Below are 16,442 nucleotides of genomic sequence, written 5' to 3'. Positions count from 1 at the left end.
CTTTACATTGTTTTGCATAAGGCTGCTAAGCAACATAAGGCACATAATGGCGATGTAGCGCACATCGTGCAAACCTCAATTCGGTCATGGCATATCGTGGTTCATCCAGTGTGATACCTAATTCTCCGCCACAGACTCGCGGGCTCTGCTGCTGCAGCAGACACACAGCTGGACACCTGCTCTGACTTTAGCTTTGAGAAGAGCGCGAGGACACCCGGGAAAAAAGCCTACAATACATTATCTTTTTCCCGGACATGTCCTTTATTTTGGACTTAAAAATTGCATTCAGCCAAGATTTCTAAATCGCCGAACATGTCCCGGATTTTGCTTTCTATAGCTGCGTTTCTTCAATATTTTATACGCAAACTTTCAATCTTAATCTCTCAGCAGCACCAAGACTAGAGAGGGAGCAGATTTGACCTGTCAGTGGTGCACATGGATAGTAGGAGTGAAATAGTGGATTTTTTATTCTTTATTTCATTTTTTTACTTAAACACTCTGAAAGGAACAGTGTCATGTAAAATGCTAAACATTTTTGTTGTTTTAACTGTCTGTTAAATAAGAATAAGAAATCATTCTATTGCTGAGGGCCATTACAGTTTAAAAGAAAGAATGGTATTACTTTTGGGGCAGAAAGAAATTTTTATTAGAGACATTCCCATGTTTACCCCTGACACTGAACCTTTAGCAGTTGTTCAATTAACAATATTTTTTTTCTTATGTTCCTGCTCTCAGCAGTTTCTACTCTTTGCTGATGGTAAAAAATTAATAACTAAAGTGACCTTTGATTAGCATTTTGCACTTTAAAAAAATTATCTTTGTTTATTCAATTAAGATATTTTTCAGGGTCTTAATATTTATTATTTAATTCTTTTTATATATTCTTATGTAAAAGTTCACAATTATGCAACTAATAGTTTTCCATACTTACTGTTGCTGACTTGTTCTCAGTTTGATAGCCGTTCATACATTCGACTCAACAAAATACTGTAGGTTAAAGTAAAGTATTCATAATTTGTGCTAATATCGGATTTATATCGGTATCGGTATCGGACTGATGGCTGCAATATCGGTATCGTATCGGAAGTTAAAATGTTGTATCGGGACATCCCTAATAGTAATGCTTTATGGTAGGGCGATGCAGTGGCAAAGTAGGTAGCACTGTCCCCTCACAGCAAGAAGGTCGCTGGTTCAAGCCTCGGCTGGTTCAGTTGGCATTTCTGTGTGGAGTTTGCATGTTTTCCTTGCGTTCGCGTGGGTTTCCTCCGGGTGCAACGGTTTCACCCACAAGTCTACAGACATGCAGTACAGGTAAATTGGTTAGGCTAAATTGTCCGTAGTGTATGTGTGTGAATGAGTGTGTTATGGTAGTTTTCCAGTGATGGGTTGCAGCTGGAAGGGCATCTGCTGCGTAAAACATATGCTGCATAAGTTGGTGGTTCATTCTACTGTGGTGACCCCAGATTAAAAAAGGGACTAAGCCGAAAAGAAAATGACTGAACATCTGAATGAATGAATGAATGAATGAATGAATGAATGCTTTACGGTTTTCCAAAGAGTGGAACAGTTGTCAGATACTCAGGTACATTAACTGAATAATTAAATGTGATGTAAAATAAAACTGTACAATCCTAACTGCTGATCAACTATAATCTCAACATTGTGGATACTGCAATGTGACTATTGCAAAAGCACACATTGCAATATCGATGCTGAAACAAGATATTGTGCAGCCCTAAGAAATAGTAAAAGTCAATTCGATTTTTACAGTCAGTTTATTTAAAAAAATTGCTGTTCTTAGAATTTAGATTGGAGGGTTGTGGGTAGACAGCAAAAATTCTACATATAAACTGCCTTTAAAAAACTCAGATAATGGCAGTGTTAAGGTGTGATCCATCTGCCGGAGAAAGTCACAGGGGAATATTAAAAAACGAGACTAGAACCGAACATCAAAATCATGTCAGCTGCTAAATAAATTTCAGCTGCTCAGATAAATTTGAGCTTTACGGAGAAGAAATTGAGATTAGCTGCACTTGTGACCGCTGACTCGACTAGCACTCAAGAAATATGACATCATTTGGCACTGGGCAAGAAGCCTATGAAGTCTTGAGACCAGGGGTGTCCAAACCTGTTTCTGAAGAGCCACTGTCTTGCAGAGTTTAGTGTCTAATTTAAAAATACAGCTAATCAGTGACTGCAGGATTTCTAGAAACATCCAGGAAAGTGTTTTCCTGATTGCAGCCAAAATCTGAAGGACATTGGCCCTCCAGGAGCAGGATTAGACACCCCTGACCTAGACAAAATATTTAAAAGTAGGGATATCAGACTGTAGATGGAGATGAGACTAGTTCAGAATCTAATATTTATGGCTGATAAATATAGCTGTAAAGAAATGGTCCTGAACCATGAATAAAGAAACAAAATGTTGATGTTGGAGAACAATTCATAACTGGAAATGGAACTTAAACAAAAAATTAAGAAATGGTTGTACTAATGAGATGAAGTAATACAATCACAAAAATGACAGGACGATTGCATTTTGAATTCTGAAACTACATACATAGGCTCAGAAGGCTGTTATCATCCATCCACATGGTTAATCAGCTATACAAACAGAGAAAACTCCAGATCCACATCTGTTTTTACATTACTGAAATGGTTGGGTTTAGGCTTGGGGTAGGGGTAGACGTTAATAAAATACAATTAATGGGAAATTGAATAAATAATATAAATAATTATCGTTAACTTCCGACTATAGCCGTAAGTGATCTAGCTGATTAACCATGTGGATGGATGATAACAACCTTCTGAGCCTACCAGTAGGTGCAGAAGGGCCCTACTGGCCCATATCTCTCAGCTGATAACCACTGATAATCGGCAGCTGAAATCTTTCTCCCTCATGTGAAATTCACAGTAGTATGGATCTTTATTAATAAGACTAAATTTAGCCCATAGACATTCACTGAAGAATGGTAATTGTGACCACATGTCTATGCACACACTGGGGACCTTTATCCAAACACTGATGCTTTTGTATGGTGGTTATTTAGCAAAAAAAAAAAAAAAAAAAAAAAGGATTTCAAATGCTGAAAAATGAAAAAAGAAAGAAAATGTATATTGAACAAGACAGGGCTATGGGATATTTTAAACCACAAAGCATCTAAAGTACATACAGTATACATTGCCTTCAAAAAACAATAGATAAAGCCAGGCTCACACTACATGAGTTCTAAGCATATTTATTCCAAATTTGTGCTTCTCGACAATCTGGCCCAGGACCACAAACAGTTTGGAAATTCAGCCCAGATTATCTGGTAAATGGGAAGCATTTACAGATGAACTATAAAACTTAGAGACATCTGGGCTGTCTCAATAACACAGCCTGATATCTCAAGGAAACATGGCCATTTTTCTGACAGTACGTAAAATAGTAAATTTATTTGTATGAATTCATCTAATTTTATTCTATTTTTTAAGGAGATGGGACCCCAGCCTCAAATTTAACCCTACCCCTTATCAAAGGATGAGCAAATTGTACTAAAATGAATAAGATCATACAAAATAGCCTTTAAATCCAAAAATTACCAACTGCAGTGAAATTGCATTGGATAACAATGTATCAGTCTTATATCGGTATCAGTAAATTATCAGGGATATAACATAGTAATATTACCTAGCTTGTCAGTAAACTATGACTGTGTGGTAAACGCCTCATCTGAAAGTCTAGATATTTTTCTATTCATTACAGAGCTAGCTTTACAGACAAAATGCACATGATTCATTTGTATGAAGGTGCTAGTAAAAGTTTGAACTAACAAAGACCTGAACATATTGGAAAAGTGCAGGAAGCTTTAATTGTTAAAAAATAAAATAAAATAATGAAATAAAATAAAAATTAAAACAATCTGATACTTTAATTTATTTGAGGTGCTCCCTCTACTATAATAATCAAAATATTATCTTGTATGCATTACAATTTTAAAATGCTATGTGTAACATGTTTCTAGTTACTTATATACGTACTGTTATGGAGACACTGGATTCAAATGTTTATTAATGCCCTTCTGGGGATAACATGTATTTACGAATAATTTTCAGTCACACCAATCAATTCACCAACCATAAACCACCTTGCATTGTAAAATACTATACGAATTAAAGATCTACATCTAGTAAATAAAGTAAATACAACTCAATTTAAGGCCCTTTTACAGTATGCAAACTGAATTCAGACAAGCTTTCGTGTATTCATACAATGCCTATTTCTTTAAAGAAATTGACTAAAAAGTTGATGAAATAGGAAAATATTGAAAGACTTCATCATTCTCTTCACCACCGGTGAACCACACAGTATATTAGGAGATATTTTAGGATCCACTTCTGCATTGCCTTCAAAAGCCAACTCGGAAAAAAGCACTGTTATGAATTCAGATGTTCCTTGATGCCTTCCTACCTCCATATTCTAACAACAAAGGGCTTTTTTCCCAGTTTTCACAGCCATTAACTCCAGGAAGGCAGCATGCCAAAGAATCATGAAGCCGAGGGGTAAAAATACAGTAAGGTGGCTGGCAAGCCTGAGAGAAGTAATGGGTATCCCCTCCAAAAATCTGGAAGTGTCACAATTCCAGTAGCTCACAGCTAAACACAGTCTTTCTTAGGCCTCCAGTCACTAGTACAAACCATAAAAGAGAGCTGATACGTGGCTTATTATTTAGAACAGGTTATCAAGCCATCTATCAATTTCAGCTGTAGTGCAACATCACCATATTTATCAAAATATTAAGGTAGCTGGCATTAACCTATTAGCCTGCACATGATTACTCTGTGATAGAGAGCTGAGGCTTGATAAGTTTTAAAATGGGAAGCTGTTACGAACAGCTGATCCTATCAACATACCCATTTTAAATAGCTCACACTCTACATACTAATGTCCAGGGGATTGCGGTAGTTGGTCTATCAATGTCTGCAACGATGCAATCTGCAGGTCATATTTAGTTTGCAGGAGAACTAAATCAAGTTAAAAGGCTGCTTATGTAAATGGAAACATATCATTAAACATTCATTCCATCTTCAGACACGTTAATGATTTCATTTTGTCAGGACAAGGTTACTGCTAAATCACACATTTGATCAAATGCATATATTAGCACTAATTTCAGACACGTGGAATCACGCATCCTGCAGTGGACGTGTGTGTTAAACCTCAAACATGAAGAGATGCACTTGGATATTCTGATTAACATTATTACAAGTCATACTACAATAACTAATGATGGGTTATGAATCTCTGTTAGCCATAAGTAACGAATGGTTAACAAAATTGTAAGCAAGTTTCAATTTGCTCATGATTGTATAGTAAATGTTGGAGTTATTAATTCATTCATTTTCCTTCGGCCTAATTTCTTTATTCATCAGGGGTCACCACAGCGGAATGAACCGCCAAGTATTCCAGCATATGTTTTACACAGCGGATGACCTTCCAGCTGCAACCCAGTACTGGAAAACACCTACTGCATTCAAACACATACAGTACAGCCAATTTAGATTATTAAGTTCACCTATACCGCATGTCTTTAGACTGCGGGGGGAAACCGGAGCATCCAGAGGACTTCTAGTTGTGAGGCGACAGTGCTAACCACTGAGCCACCATGTCGCCCTTGTTGGAATTTTATTATCTTGTAATAAAAAGCAGTTTTATATACTGAAAAATGTAGGTGAAGGAATCTAAACTTGTATAAAGATTACTGTATTGCAGTTTGAGCACGTTATAATCTTGTGAAGCCAATTTGAGCAAACATATCTTTCATAATCTTCTAATATCATTTTGTTTCTGCCAGCCTATAACTGCCAGTGAAAAGGAATACTAACAGAGGGCTTTCTCTAGATATTGCATCCTTGGTTATAATAATGAAGGGTGATTGATTACTGAAATATGACACTCATGCTGTTCTATATAATTAAGAGCGTGGTGGTGGAATTTTCCCATCAGGCACAGCAATGCTTGAGAGTCATACATGACTGTTTAAACCACAAGCTAATTCTATAGCTTTGAAAAAAGACAATAGATGCACTGCAAAAGGCAGAATAAAAAATATTTCTACATTTTCTGATTACATTTTGTGTGTGTGTGTGTGTGTGTGTGTGTGTGTGTGTGTGTGTGTGTGTGTGTGTGTGTGTGTGTGTGTGTGTGTATTAAGTTTACCACAAATGCATGTCTGTTAACAAATGAGCAATTATTTTAATCATAGCAGCGTTTTGATTTATGTTTAGTTCTTAGCAAGATAACACTTCATTAAATAATATATTAAATAATCACGCCTTAGTTTTAACTCAATCATGTGTCATTGATTCCTAAAATGTTGTTGCTAAGCAGATATTTGGCGCCATACATTTCTTCCCTGTGAAGCTCTGTTTTTGAAAAATGGACTCTGAAGTGGATGCTGTCGCAGTCTGTCCTTTTCTAAAATAAGTAGTTTGCATCAAGTCACCTCTATAAAAAGCAATTCAGCAATGTGCTTCACAAGATCAAAATGACAGACTGGAATTTGAAGCACCCTCTTTGTTCCCCCATGAGGAACAGCTTATTCCAGGTTGGTGGTTCTCTTAAGTGGACTGTGCGCAACCTGAAAATCAAAGCATCTGGAAGCAGAAACTTGTAACTGCCTCCTTTAGCCAAAACGTCGCACACAATTTATGAGACAAACCTGTAAAACATTTTGATTTTTTGTGAAAAAATAACAATAATAAAACAATTAATGATGGGTGTAGATAATTTGGTAACATAATAATAATTTGGTTGAATTATTTACTGTTAGGTACTGTATTTGCTAATATGAACAACCAATGAACAATACATTTATTACAACATTTATTAATTTTTATTAACATTGGTTAATGAAAAAAGTTGTTCATTGTTAGGTCATGTTAACCTATGTTAAAAAGCTTGAATTTGGATTTTAATAATGCATTAGTAAATGCAGAACTATGATTAATAAGTGCTGTAAAAATATTGTTCATTATTAGTTCATGTTATTAAATACATTGACTATGATCAACTAATAAAATCTTATTGTAAAGTAATTTTCTTATAACTTAATGCCACATTATGCCACTTATATTATGATTACAACCTAAAGACAGTGTTTTCTTTCATCGAATGTGTCAGTTTTAGTCAATAAAAGGCTAATTTTTAGGACTATTTTCATTTGATGCATCTTTCCAAACATAGTTTTAGTACCTACAACTGTTTAGCTATTGATGCAGTTCCTGGAGAAGTGAGATAAAGAGATAGAGCGATACTGTATTGATTTATTGATTGATTGAGCGTATGTAGAGTCTTTGCTTCACTCAACAGTGTTCAGCAGCAGCATTTTTACCAATACCAAGACTTAAGTAGTGATCCATGAAATATAGGCTGTCCTGTTGGTATCAAACAATGAATGCTTATTTTTTTCAGTTGTCAACCGTATTATGTTTTAATCAGGCTAAGAAAATTTTAAATCAAGATTTTTATTTATTAGGACTTTACATTGGTTATTAATTTATATGAGCTACTGGTATTACACAAATAATTAACAGAATGTCAGTGCTTATCTTGTCTACAAGTTTACAGCTGTTTTTACCTTATTATAAAGAAATGTCATTAACATTTTTCTGTTTTCCAATGCCATTAACTTCTTTTCTGTCACAGAAAAATATATATTGATACAGTTGTGGGGATTTGCTGGAAACATGTTTTGTGAATGTGTATGGTTCTGTATGTAAGTGTGTGCCTCTATGCTTGTGCGCATATGAGAGAAAGAGTAGGAAAAAGAGAGCATGCGTTTTATATGCATTAATACATCATATTGAGGGGAAACATTGATTTAAAATATTCTTTCCTGTAGAATATTTAGTCTTGTTGTTTAATTTATTTATTTGTTTGATCTGTGTCTATGGGGGGTTTGTTTTCTTTCTTTTGTTGGCTGTACACTAAAAAAATATAGGTTCTTTTTTGCCAAACAAGGTTCAATAAAGAAAACCTTTTTCATTCCTCAAAAGATTGCATAATCTGAAAAAAATGGATCTTTGAATATTAAAATGTTCTTCACACTATAATTTTTATTATTATTATTTTTTGAGAACTGATAACTGAAAAGTTTAGGCACCCAAAACGGGTTCTTCTATGGAATCACTGCAAAAACTCTTTAGATAAAGGACTGGTGTAATAACTGAAATCACCTCACAAAATCATATGGAACTAATGCAGTAAGATTCTAACTGGAAATAATGCTAAACAGAATCATGTTATAACATGAATCTAAAAAATTGTAATATATTTAATTCAGGAGGCGTCACAGAGGCGCAGTGGATAGCATGATCACCTCAAAGCAAGAAGGTCACTGGTTCGAGCCTAGAATGGGTCAGTTGGCATTTCTGTGTGGAGTTTATATGTTCCCTCTTAATGCTAACTTTTAAATATTTATCGATAAGATGCTTATGATAAGCCGTTGTTTGTTTACCTTCAAGCTCTGCTTCCTTCAGTTGCTTGACGTGTTGCGTGTGCCCGTGAAGGAGTGAGCACCAGGACACACACATATTAGTACATCTCAAAACGCGAAAGTGTTTCTCTATGTTTTCATCAAAGTTGTTTACAATAGTTATCTATCCACAGAGTTTGTAATGTAGTCAAATGTTTACAAATACAAGCGCAGCCGTTTAGAGGTCATTTCTGGTTAATGATGTCAGAACCGGTATTTTGGAATGGATGTGTGAATGGTCGTTTCGGGAAAAATTCCGTAACGTCCTCCCCTGTGTGAACAGCGCTTTTTAAAATTTACCTGTAAAGTTGTTCCGGAAATTTTCTGCATATTTATCAGTATCACTATGTGAAAGGGGCTTATGTGTATGAATGAGTGTGTATGAATGTTTCCCAGTGATGGGTTGCAGTTGGAAGAGCATGTGTCATGTAAAACATATTCTGGTTAAGTTGGCGATTGATTCCGCTGTGGTAACCTCTGATTAAAAAAGGAACTAAGCTAAAAAGAAAACAAGTGAATAAATTTGTGATTCACATTATATGATGAACTCCAGAGTTAAATCTGCTGCAAGGTAAATGATCTGCTGGAAAAAAGCCAAAGATCAAGCAGATTATCAAAAGCTACCCTGTATTTCCTCAAAAGAATAAACGATCCTCTAAACATCACTCAATCAAAATAGATCTTGATAAGTATGCCTTATTTTTTTCACATTAAAACAAAAAGATTATTTATGCAATTGAAGATCTTTCCAAATGAATATATTGTACTGGAGTTGTGCAGCTTCAGTGAAGTCTAGACATTAGAGATACACAGCAGGCACGGGCCATTAGCTAAAGTGCTTACTCGTCAGTTGTTTCCAGGCCTCCTGGTGTTTAGGATAAGTTACGCTTGTATTGATCGCCGTTGTAATATTAATCACTTCCCTCTTAAAGGGTGTGACAAATTTTGTTCCAAAATAAGTAAGCTGTGGAGAACTCCTTGCCTGAACTCTTCTTTAACCCAAACTTTGAGATTGAAACATTTGACTTCAGTTCTCTCAATATCCAAGACAGCGTCGATTTTTAAATCTTTAACATGAAAGCACAAGTCAAAATTATCTGTTCATGGACCAGAGACATTTCTGTGTTAAATATTCTTGTGTACTTCTCACTGGCCCTAAAGGTACATGCAGTGCCAAAAGGACTGACTATCATACAACATTCTGAAATAAATAAAATATGTGCTCGGGTAAATAAACACTGGCAGGGTACCAGTGGCTCAGCATGAAATGTAACAAACCACCAGCTTTGCTTTTTAAAGCCTTGCCACTACTGGAACAGTCTTACTATTGTTCAGTGTGAGAGATAATCAAGTTCAACATTTTATGTCTTTTATCCATTTGGTAATGAAGGGCATTATTTACATCATTGCATAAATATATAACAGCTAAATATGCCAAAGAAATTAGGTTCAAATAAATACAAAATACAGGTTTTTCTTCTCCTTGTCTTGTGAAAAACACTGAAAAATGAAGTCACTGGATGTCTTCTTAGATTAAAAGTGACCCACAGGAGACCAAATATCATACTAGAGTGCCACTAATTACCATTAATTCCAGTTCAATAAGTTTTTTTGTGCCTAGGCAAAATATTCTGACTGAATGATGGTGACGTAAGCAATATGCAGGATTTCATAACCGTGGCCAATTAGGTTCATTTGAAAGATAGCATACAAATGACTTATTATCCCTTTTGTGAAGAGACGTGTTATCTTGATTCTTTTTAAGATTGTGGCTAATTATTTTGAGGAACATAAAGAGGTTTTACTGGACACGTTTGTTACCCTTTCCCTTTTCAAAAAACAGTTTCAGGTTCCAGATTTTCAGGAGCAGAATTACCATCTCATTTGCCTTTACGAGCTCTCAGCTGGAATATATTGCTGGTTTGATCACATTCATGTGAGTAATCAGAGTAATCCTTTAAACAATGCCGTATTGTCATGTGCTTGAGTAAAGTTTTTTTTCTTTTTGTTTACGTTATGTGCAAATGAATGTGACCTCCATGGATTGATGCAACACAAGATGACATGAACTGTATGAACAGATGCTGCAGGTATTCCGAACATGTGAGAAACTAAATGACTTTGCATGTGCAACATTAATTTAACACGCATTATACATGTTTAAAGTGTTTATTTACATTTTCCTGGACCAGATACAACTGTTGTCATTTAATTACATGCATGCTTATTCAACAGCGCACACCCCACTGTGCTCCCCTGCACTTGAGATAATCTGAGCCAGTGTGAGTACTTTGTAATAGCCGTAATTGCCTCTTAATTACTCTGCTTACTATCTGATGAGTTGTCAAGGACTGCTTTAATCTTATCCCAACTCTACAAACTTCTGATTATACGCACTGCTACCATGTTGGAGTGTCCTTATGACCTCGCACACGATCACTAGGGTAGGCAATGAAATATTTAAGCAACTCTCAGTGCTGAACATTAAATCAATAAAGATAACCTAACATTTGACCAACAGACAAGATTTAAAGGCTAAAATTTATAAACGTTTTTTGCAACCCAGGCTCGTTGGAAATACGTGCCTTGAGCTACGTTTTGCAAAACGTAAAATATGTTGCTCTGGTTACATTTCGTTAGTTTTACAGATAAAAAATCCATAAGAGGGTGCTGTCTATGTGTTTGTGAATCTGAAATACATTGCTTAAGCTGTGTTTCGTTGCAGCTTATGCATTACATTTTGTACATGTTCACGAGAAGGCTTATTATCATTCATTCATTCATTTTCTTTTCGGCTTAGTCCCTTTATTAATCAGGAGTCGCCACAGTGGAATGAACCGCTAACTTATCCAGCATTTGTTTTACGCAGCGGATGCCCTTCCAGCTGCAACCCCACACTCCTATACACTTTTGCATTCACACACATACAATACGGCCAATTTAGAACACCTACACCACGTTTTTGGACTTGTGGAGGAAACTGGAGCATGGGAGGACATGCAAACTCCACACAGAAAGCCAGGGCTCGAACCAGCAACCTTCTTGCTGTAAGGTGATCGTGCTACGCACTGCACCACTGTAATGCCCTGGGCTTATTAGGTCAATAATAATCGATGCTTAATTAAAACTTAATTTGATCTTAAATTTAAACATATAAAAAAAAAACATTATAAAAAAAAATAATTCAACCAATTTATTTGGGTAAATTGTGTTCCTGACACCACTAAGTAAATTTGGAATTGTTTTGTACTTTTTAAAGTTAACCTCCATTATCAAAAGGTCAACCAATGCTTGATAAAAAAAAAATAATAATTCATAGCATGAAGAAACAATATATACAGTTGGAGTCAGAATTATTAAACCCCCTGAATTATTAGTCCCGTTTATTTTCTTCCTCAATTTCTGTTTAACAGAGAGAAGATTTTTAATGCATTTCTAAACATAAGTTTTAATAACTTATCTCTAATAACTGATTTATTTTATTGTTGCCATGATGACAGTAAATACTATTTTACTATTTTTTTCAAAACCCTTCTATAACAGCTTAAAGTGACATTTAAAGGCTTAACTAGGTTAACAAGGCTAACTAGGCAGAATAGGGTGTTAACGATGGTTTGTTCTAGTATCTAAAAAAGTATAGCTTAAAACTGCTTTAATTCTAGCCAAAATAAAACAAATAAGACTTTCTACAGAAGAAAAAAAAATTATCAGACATACTGTAAAAATTTCCTGGCTCTGTTAAACCTTATTTTGGAAATATTTATAAAATAAAAAAATAAAAGGGGGTTGATAATTCAGATTTTAACTGTATAATCTAACCTTTTGTGCTCTTTTTTGGACCTGTATTTTAAAAAAACGATGCTCCATGCGAATTTTCCGTCGCTATCGGTTTTTTGGGCTGTGCATGCGCACAAACGGCATGTCAATCTTCTATAAAATAGGCTAGATTTTTATATTACAAAATGAGAGGTTTTTTTAGACGTGCTTTTGAGATTTTGAGTAGCCCACAAAAAGTTAAGATAAAAATAACTTTTGCAATATTTGTCTTTGTTTAGAAATATTCAGGAATTCCTTTAATGTTGTTGTAAAATAAGCATATCGATAATATGACATAATTTGAGCTTAATAGATCAATTACACCACGCATTAATGAATGAGCTGGATTAACACTACAGGTTTCATTATAAAAACACATTCGCCAGCTTTCTTGATTCATTTACTCCCTGAAATTTAGCTAATTAGATTCCTTTGTTAAAACACAAGCGACAGATCACGTAAACTTTTTTTAGCCAAAAATATTATTTTGTGGTTCATGCAGCAAGAAAATGTCTCTTTATTTAGCTCATAAGTTGAACAGTGCCAAAAACTGAAAAAGACATTCCTACACATTCAAAATATATACACAAAATATATATATAAAAGACCGAATTTGCCTGCTCGTTTTATAAAAAAAACTCGTTTTATTAAATAAGGATTATTTAAAAACACAAATAAAGAACATAATCACTTGACAGGCATGATTCATTGTTACGCGCTAGAAATATTGGCGTCTATATATCAGTTTCATGCATGATTAATGAATATTGTATACGTGATAACGCCAGAAACACTGTACAGCAGCGACGCCACAGCAAACAGAGCCGATCCTGAACATGAAGGCAGAAGCAGATCTTAGTTTTTTTTTTTTTTACCTTCAGCCAGAAGGCGCATCGCGTGCACGAACGACGCGTCCAAGCTCTCCTTCTCGGCCACGAGCTCCGGCAGGTACTTGTCCTGATCCATCACTGAAATCCTCTCCTGGGCACCGCGCGTGCAGGTGAGACGGCCAAAGTGGTGAGTGATGGAATGGGTGTGTGAATGTTGCGTTTAAATAGACTGCGTAATATCGGGGAGGGATCGTGTGGTTTTCGCGCGCAACGTGGAAGATATCAATGCAGTGCACTCATCTCCTGGAGTCTCTGATGGAAAGCCTCCCTCCTCAGAGTCTGAATCTGTACTCTCTCTCCGCCCAGCTCTATCTGGATTGGTCATGGCAGGGAGCAAACTGCATGCAAATGTCAGATATCGTCTATAGGATTCAATAGGGCATTCTGTAAACTTAATGCTGAGCTGTCCATGGTCCTGAACTCTTCATAGATAATATGGTTATTGTGTTGGATCTATATGCATGTTTGCTTTAGAAAAAACATTAGGCAGCTAGCTCATTCGAGCCCCTCCAAGTATTACTGAAGTACAGTTTTTTTGCTGTTAATGGTTCTTAGTATGCTAAAACAGGGGGTTTTAGTCTTTTAGATGCCCTGGACAAATAAATATTCATCTATGTTTGAGGAACTATTATCCATGAAATGTATCATGGACATCTGGTTTCTTGTATAAAAACCAATTAATACTTTTAAATTGAGAAACATTTGATCACGCTTTATTTTTAAAAGTACAATACTTGCTATTAACAAACCATTGACTATGACTTGTAGCTCAAACTCCCAATTTGCTTCTTCATTCATTCATTCATTTTCTTTTCAGTTCAGTGCCTTTATTAATCTGGGTTTGCCACAGTGGAATGAACTACCAACTTATCCTAATATATCTGGATGCAGCCTTTATGATGCAAGCTCAGATTGCATCAATCAGCGATGCAATGTCAGGCACAACACAATCAAATGGAGCGAGTGACATCACTGTGAGGTGTAGGGTTAGAGGAGGGGTTAGGTAAGCCCATTAAAAAGCCTTAGATGCAGCTACCAATTGCACTGCACCAGGTCTGCATCCAAACCCTTCTCACTTATCCAGCATATGTTTTTACACAGCGGATGCCCTTCCAGCTGCAACCCAACACCGGGAAGCACCCATAAACTCCAATTGTACATTCACCTTTAGCTTATTAAATTCACCTCAAACCGGAGCACGAACACGGGGCTCGAACCAGTGACCTTTTTGCTGTAAGGTGATTGTGCTACCCACTGCACCACTGTGCTGCCTTTTGCTTGTTATTAATAGTTACTAAATACTTAGGTTAAAGCAGTGTATATATAGATGTAGAATAAGGTCATGCTGAACATGTACTTTATAAATACTAATAAACAGTCAATATCTTAATAACAGACAGACAGTCACTATTTAATAGTGACAATTGATACTTAAAGCATTACCAAAAATTTTACTTTAATTGTCTGTTAATTTAGGGAAATGTCTTAAATTGTTTCTACTAATTTGCATAATTATTTACTTGTTTTAACCAGACAGCTTTTTTATATCACATTTATTTACTTTAATCAGATGTTAAATTAGAATAATTTTTATTCTAGAGATTTAAAATTCTGAATTAGACTTACAAGAATGTGTTTATCTTGGTCAAATGGTTGAAACATCATTTTAATCCTTTAACCCTATATATATATATATATATATATATATATATATATATATATATATATATATATATATATATATTAGTTCATTTTTACATTTTCACATTCTCAAACATTTCCACTCACAGACCACAGTGCCCGTGCATGAAAGGGAAAGAAGATTTCTAGCTGAAACCTTGGTACTCATAAAATCTGCTACCATCAGAGAGACAGACAAAAAAAACAAGCCAAATAAAATAATACCTGTGGTTCCTGATGACAAACTGAGGACTTTTGCAGCAGCTTTGGATTAAAGGTAATGTTCACATTATTGTACACTACTTAAGAAGTTAACCAAAGCCACAGTTATTACTTACTTATTTATTTTTAATCTTTAATTTTTTTAGACACTTAAAGTGCTGATGGATAGCAGACTTGCACTTTGTGAATTACCAAGAACCAGCATTTTAGCTGAAATCATTACAAAAAAATCTACTAAATAAGAAAAAAAACTCACCTACATCTTGATCATCATCTAAACTGAACTTCAACTCTGAAAACTGGACTGACACAGTTTCAATTTACTAGAACTTCTATGCAACTTTGACACAATCTACATTGTAAAGGCACTATAGAAATAAACATGAATTGAATTGATCAACCCAAACCCATGAACAGCCATTTTCCATTTTTTCCAAGATCTACCACTTTTATTTGAAAATAGAGGTAAAATATTTATGCTAATTGCAAATCTGCTATAATAAATATCCAGGACAAACACAAGTTTACCACTGCAGAGTTGGAAGGGAAATTTGGTAACGGCCACGAATACTAATCAGTGGATTTCCCATTTGCCTCAGTTTGCCAAGATGGATTAAGCTGTTGTGACAGACAGTCACAGATAGTGCAAACACACACACACACACACACACACACACACACACAAACTAACACTTCGCCAAGCAGCTAAGCACATATGAGGGAGAAATACAGCCACAGAGGAGAAGGAGAGAGAAGACAGCGAAAGGAGGAAGAGGGACAGGACCAGCTTGCCTAATTAATAACTGAATGGATTACAGTGCTGTTGGCAAACATCTGCACCCCAAGTGTCATATTTACTGCCTGCCTGTGAACTATGAACATAATTACAGAACACTGGTCCACACAGAGACGGCGTTGAGCGCTAACGCAAGAAATGAAAAAGAGCTTGGCACTAGTAATCAAAAAGTGAAACATCAAGAAGTCTCGCGTGAATATGATTGATGGAGAACGTTCTGTGGTGTGAAGAGGAGGTTATGAGGATAAAGGCTTACAAAATGGGAAGCATGCTCATGCATTAGAGGGGGGGATATTTTGTGCTGGAGTGATATAGTTTAACATGATCATATGATAGAATTGTGAAGTATATAGGGCATTATCCATTTCTGTTGTGCAATGTTTTTCAGAGTAAATGTTTAAAAGAATTTCAGCCTAAATTTGTCATTAGAATCAAATCAGAAAAGTTTATACTTTTGGAATATATATCCAGGCGACGCGGTGGCACAGTAAGTAGTGCTGTCGCCTCACAGCAAGAAGG

General features: G+C 35.6%; 1 protein-coding gene and 1 long non-coding RNA gene across 4 annotated transcripts in view; one reads left to right on the top strand and one right to left on the bottom strand.

Annotated features, from left to right (window-relative positions):
- The window catches only part of khdrbs2 (KH domain containing, RNA binding, signal transduction associated 2), a 139,713-nt gene extending 126,231 nt beyond the window's left edge, over positions 1–13,482 (bottom strand). For 2 of the 3 annotated variants that reach the window (XR_015505436.1, XR_015505435.1), the window contains exon 1: positions 13,211–13,482. Coding sequence is in view for 1 of the 3 variants with exons in the window: in NM_001077290.1 (NP_001070758.1) it covers positions 13,211–13,301 (91 nt within the window). In the remaining 2 variants the exon portion in view is untranslated. 3 annotated transcript variants of the gene reach the window in all.
- The window catches only part of LOC147841059 (uncharacterized), a 141,413-nt gene continuing 133,398 nt past the window's right edge, over positions 8,428–16,442 (top strand). The window contains exon 1 of the long non-coding RNA XR_015505964.1: positions 8,428–8,884. This is a non-coding gene — a long non-coding RNA (uncharacterized LOC147841059). The remainder of the gene's footprint in view (positions 8,885–16,442) is intronic.

The sequence above is a fragment of the Danio rerio genome, chromosome 13 (assembly GCF_052040795.2).
Source record: "Danio rerio strain M-AB ecotype USA chromosome 13, GRCz13ab, whole genome shotgun sequence".
NCBI classification, from domain to species: domain Eukaryota; kingdom Metazoa; phylum Chordata; class Actinopteri; order Cypriniformes; family Danionidae; genus Danio; species Danio rerio.
This window is presented reverse-complemented; position numbering and strand designations above follow the sequence as displayed.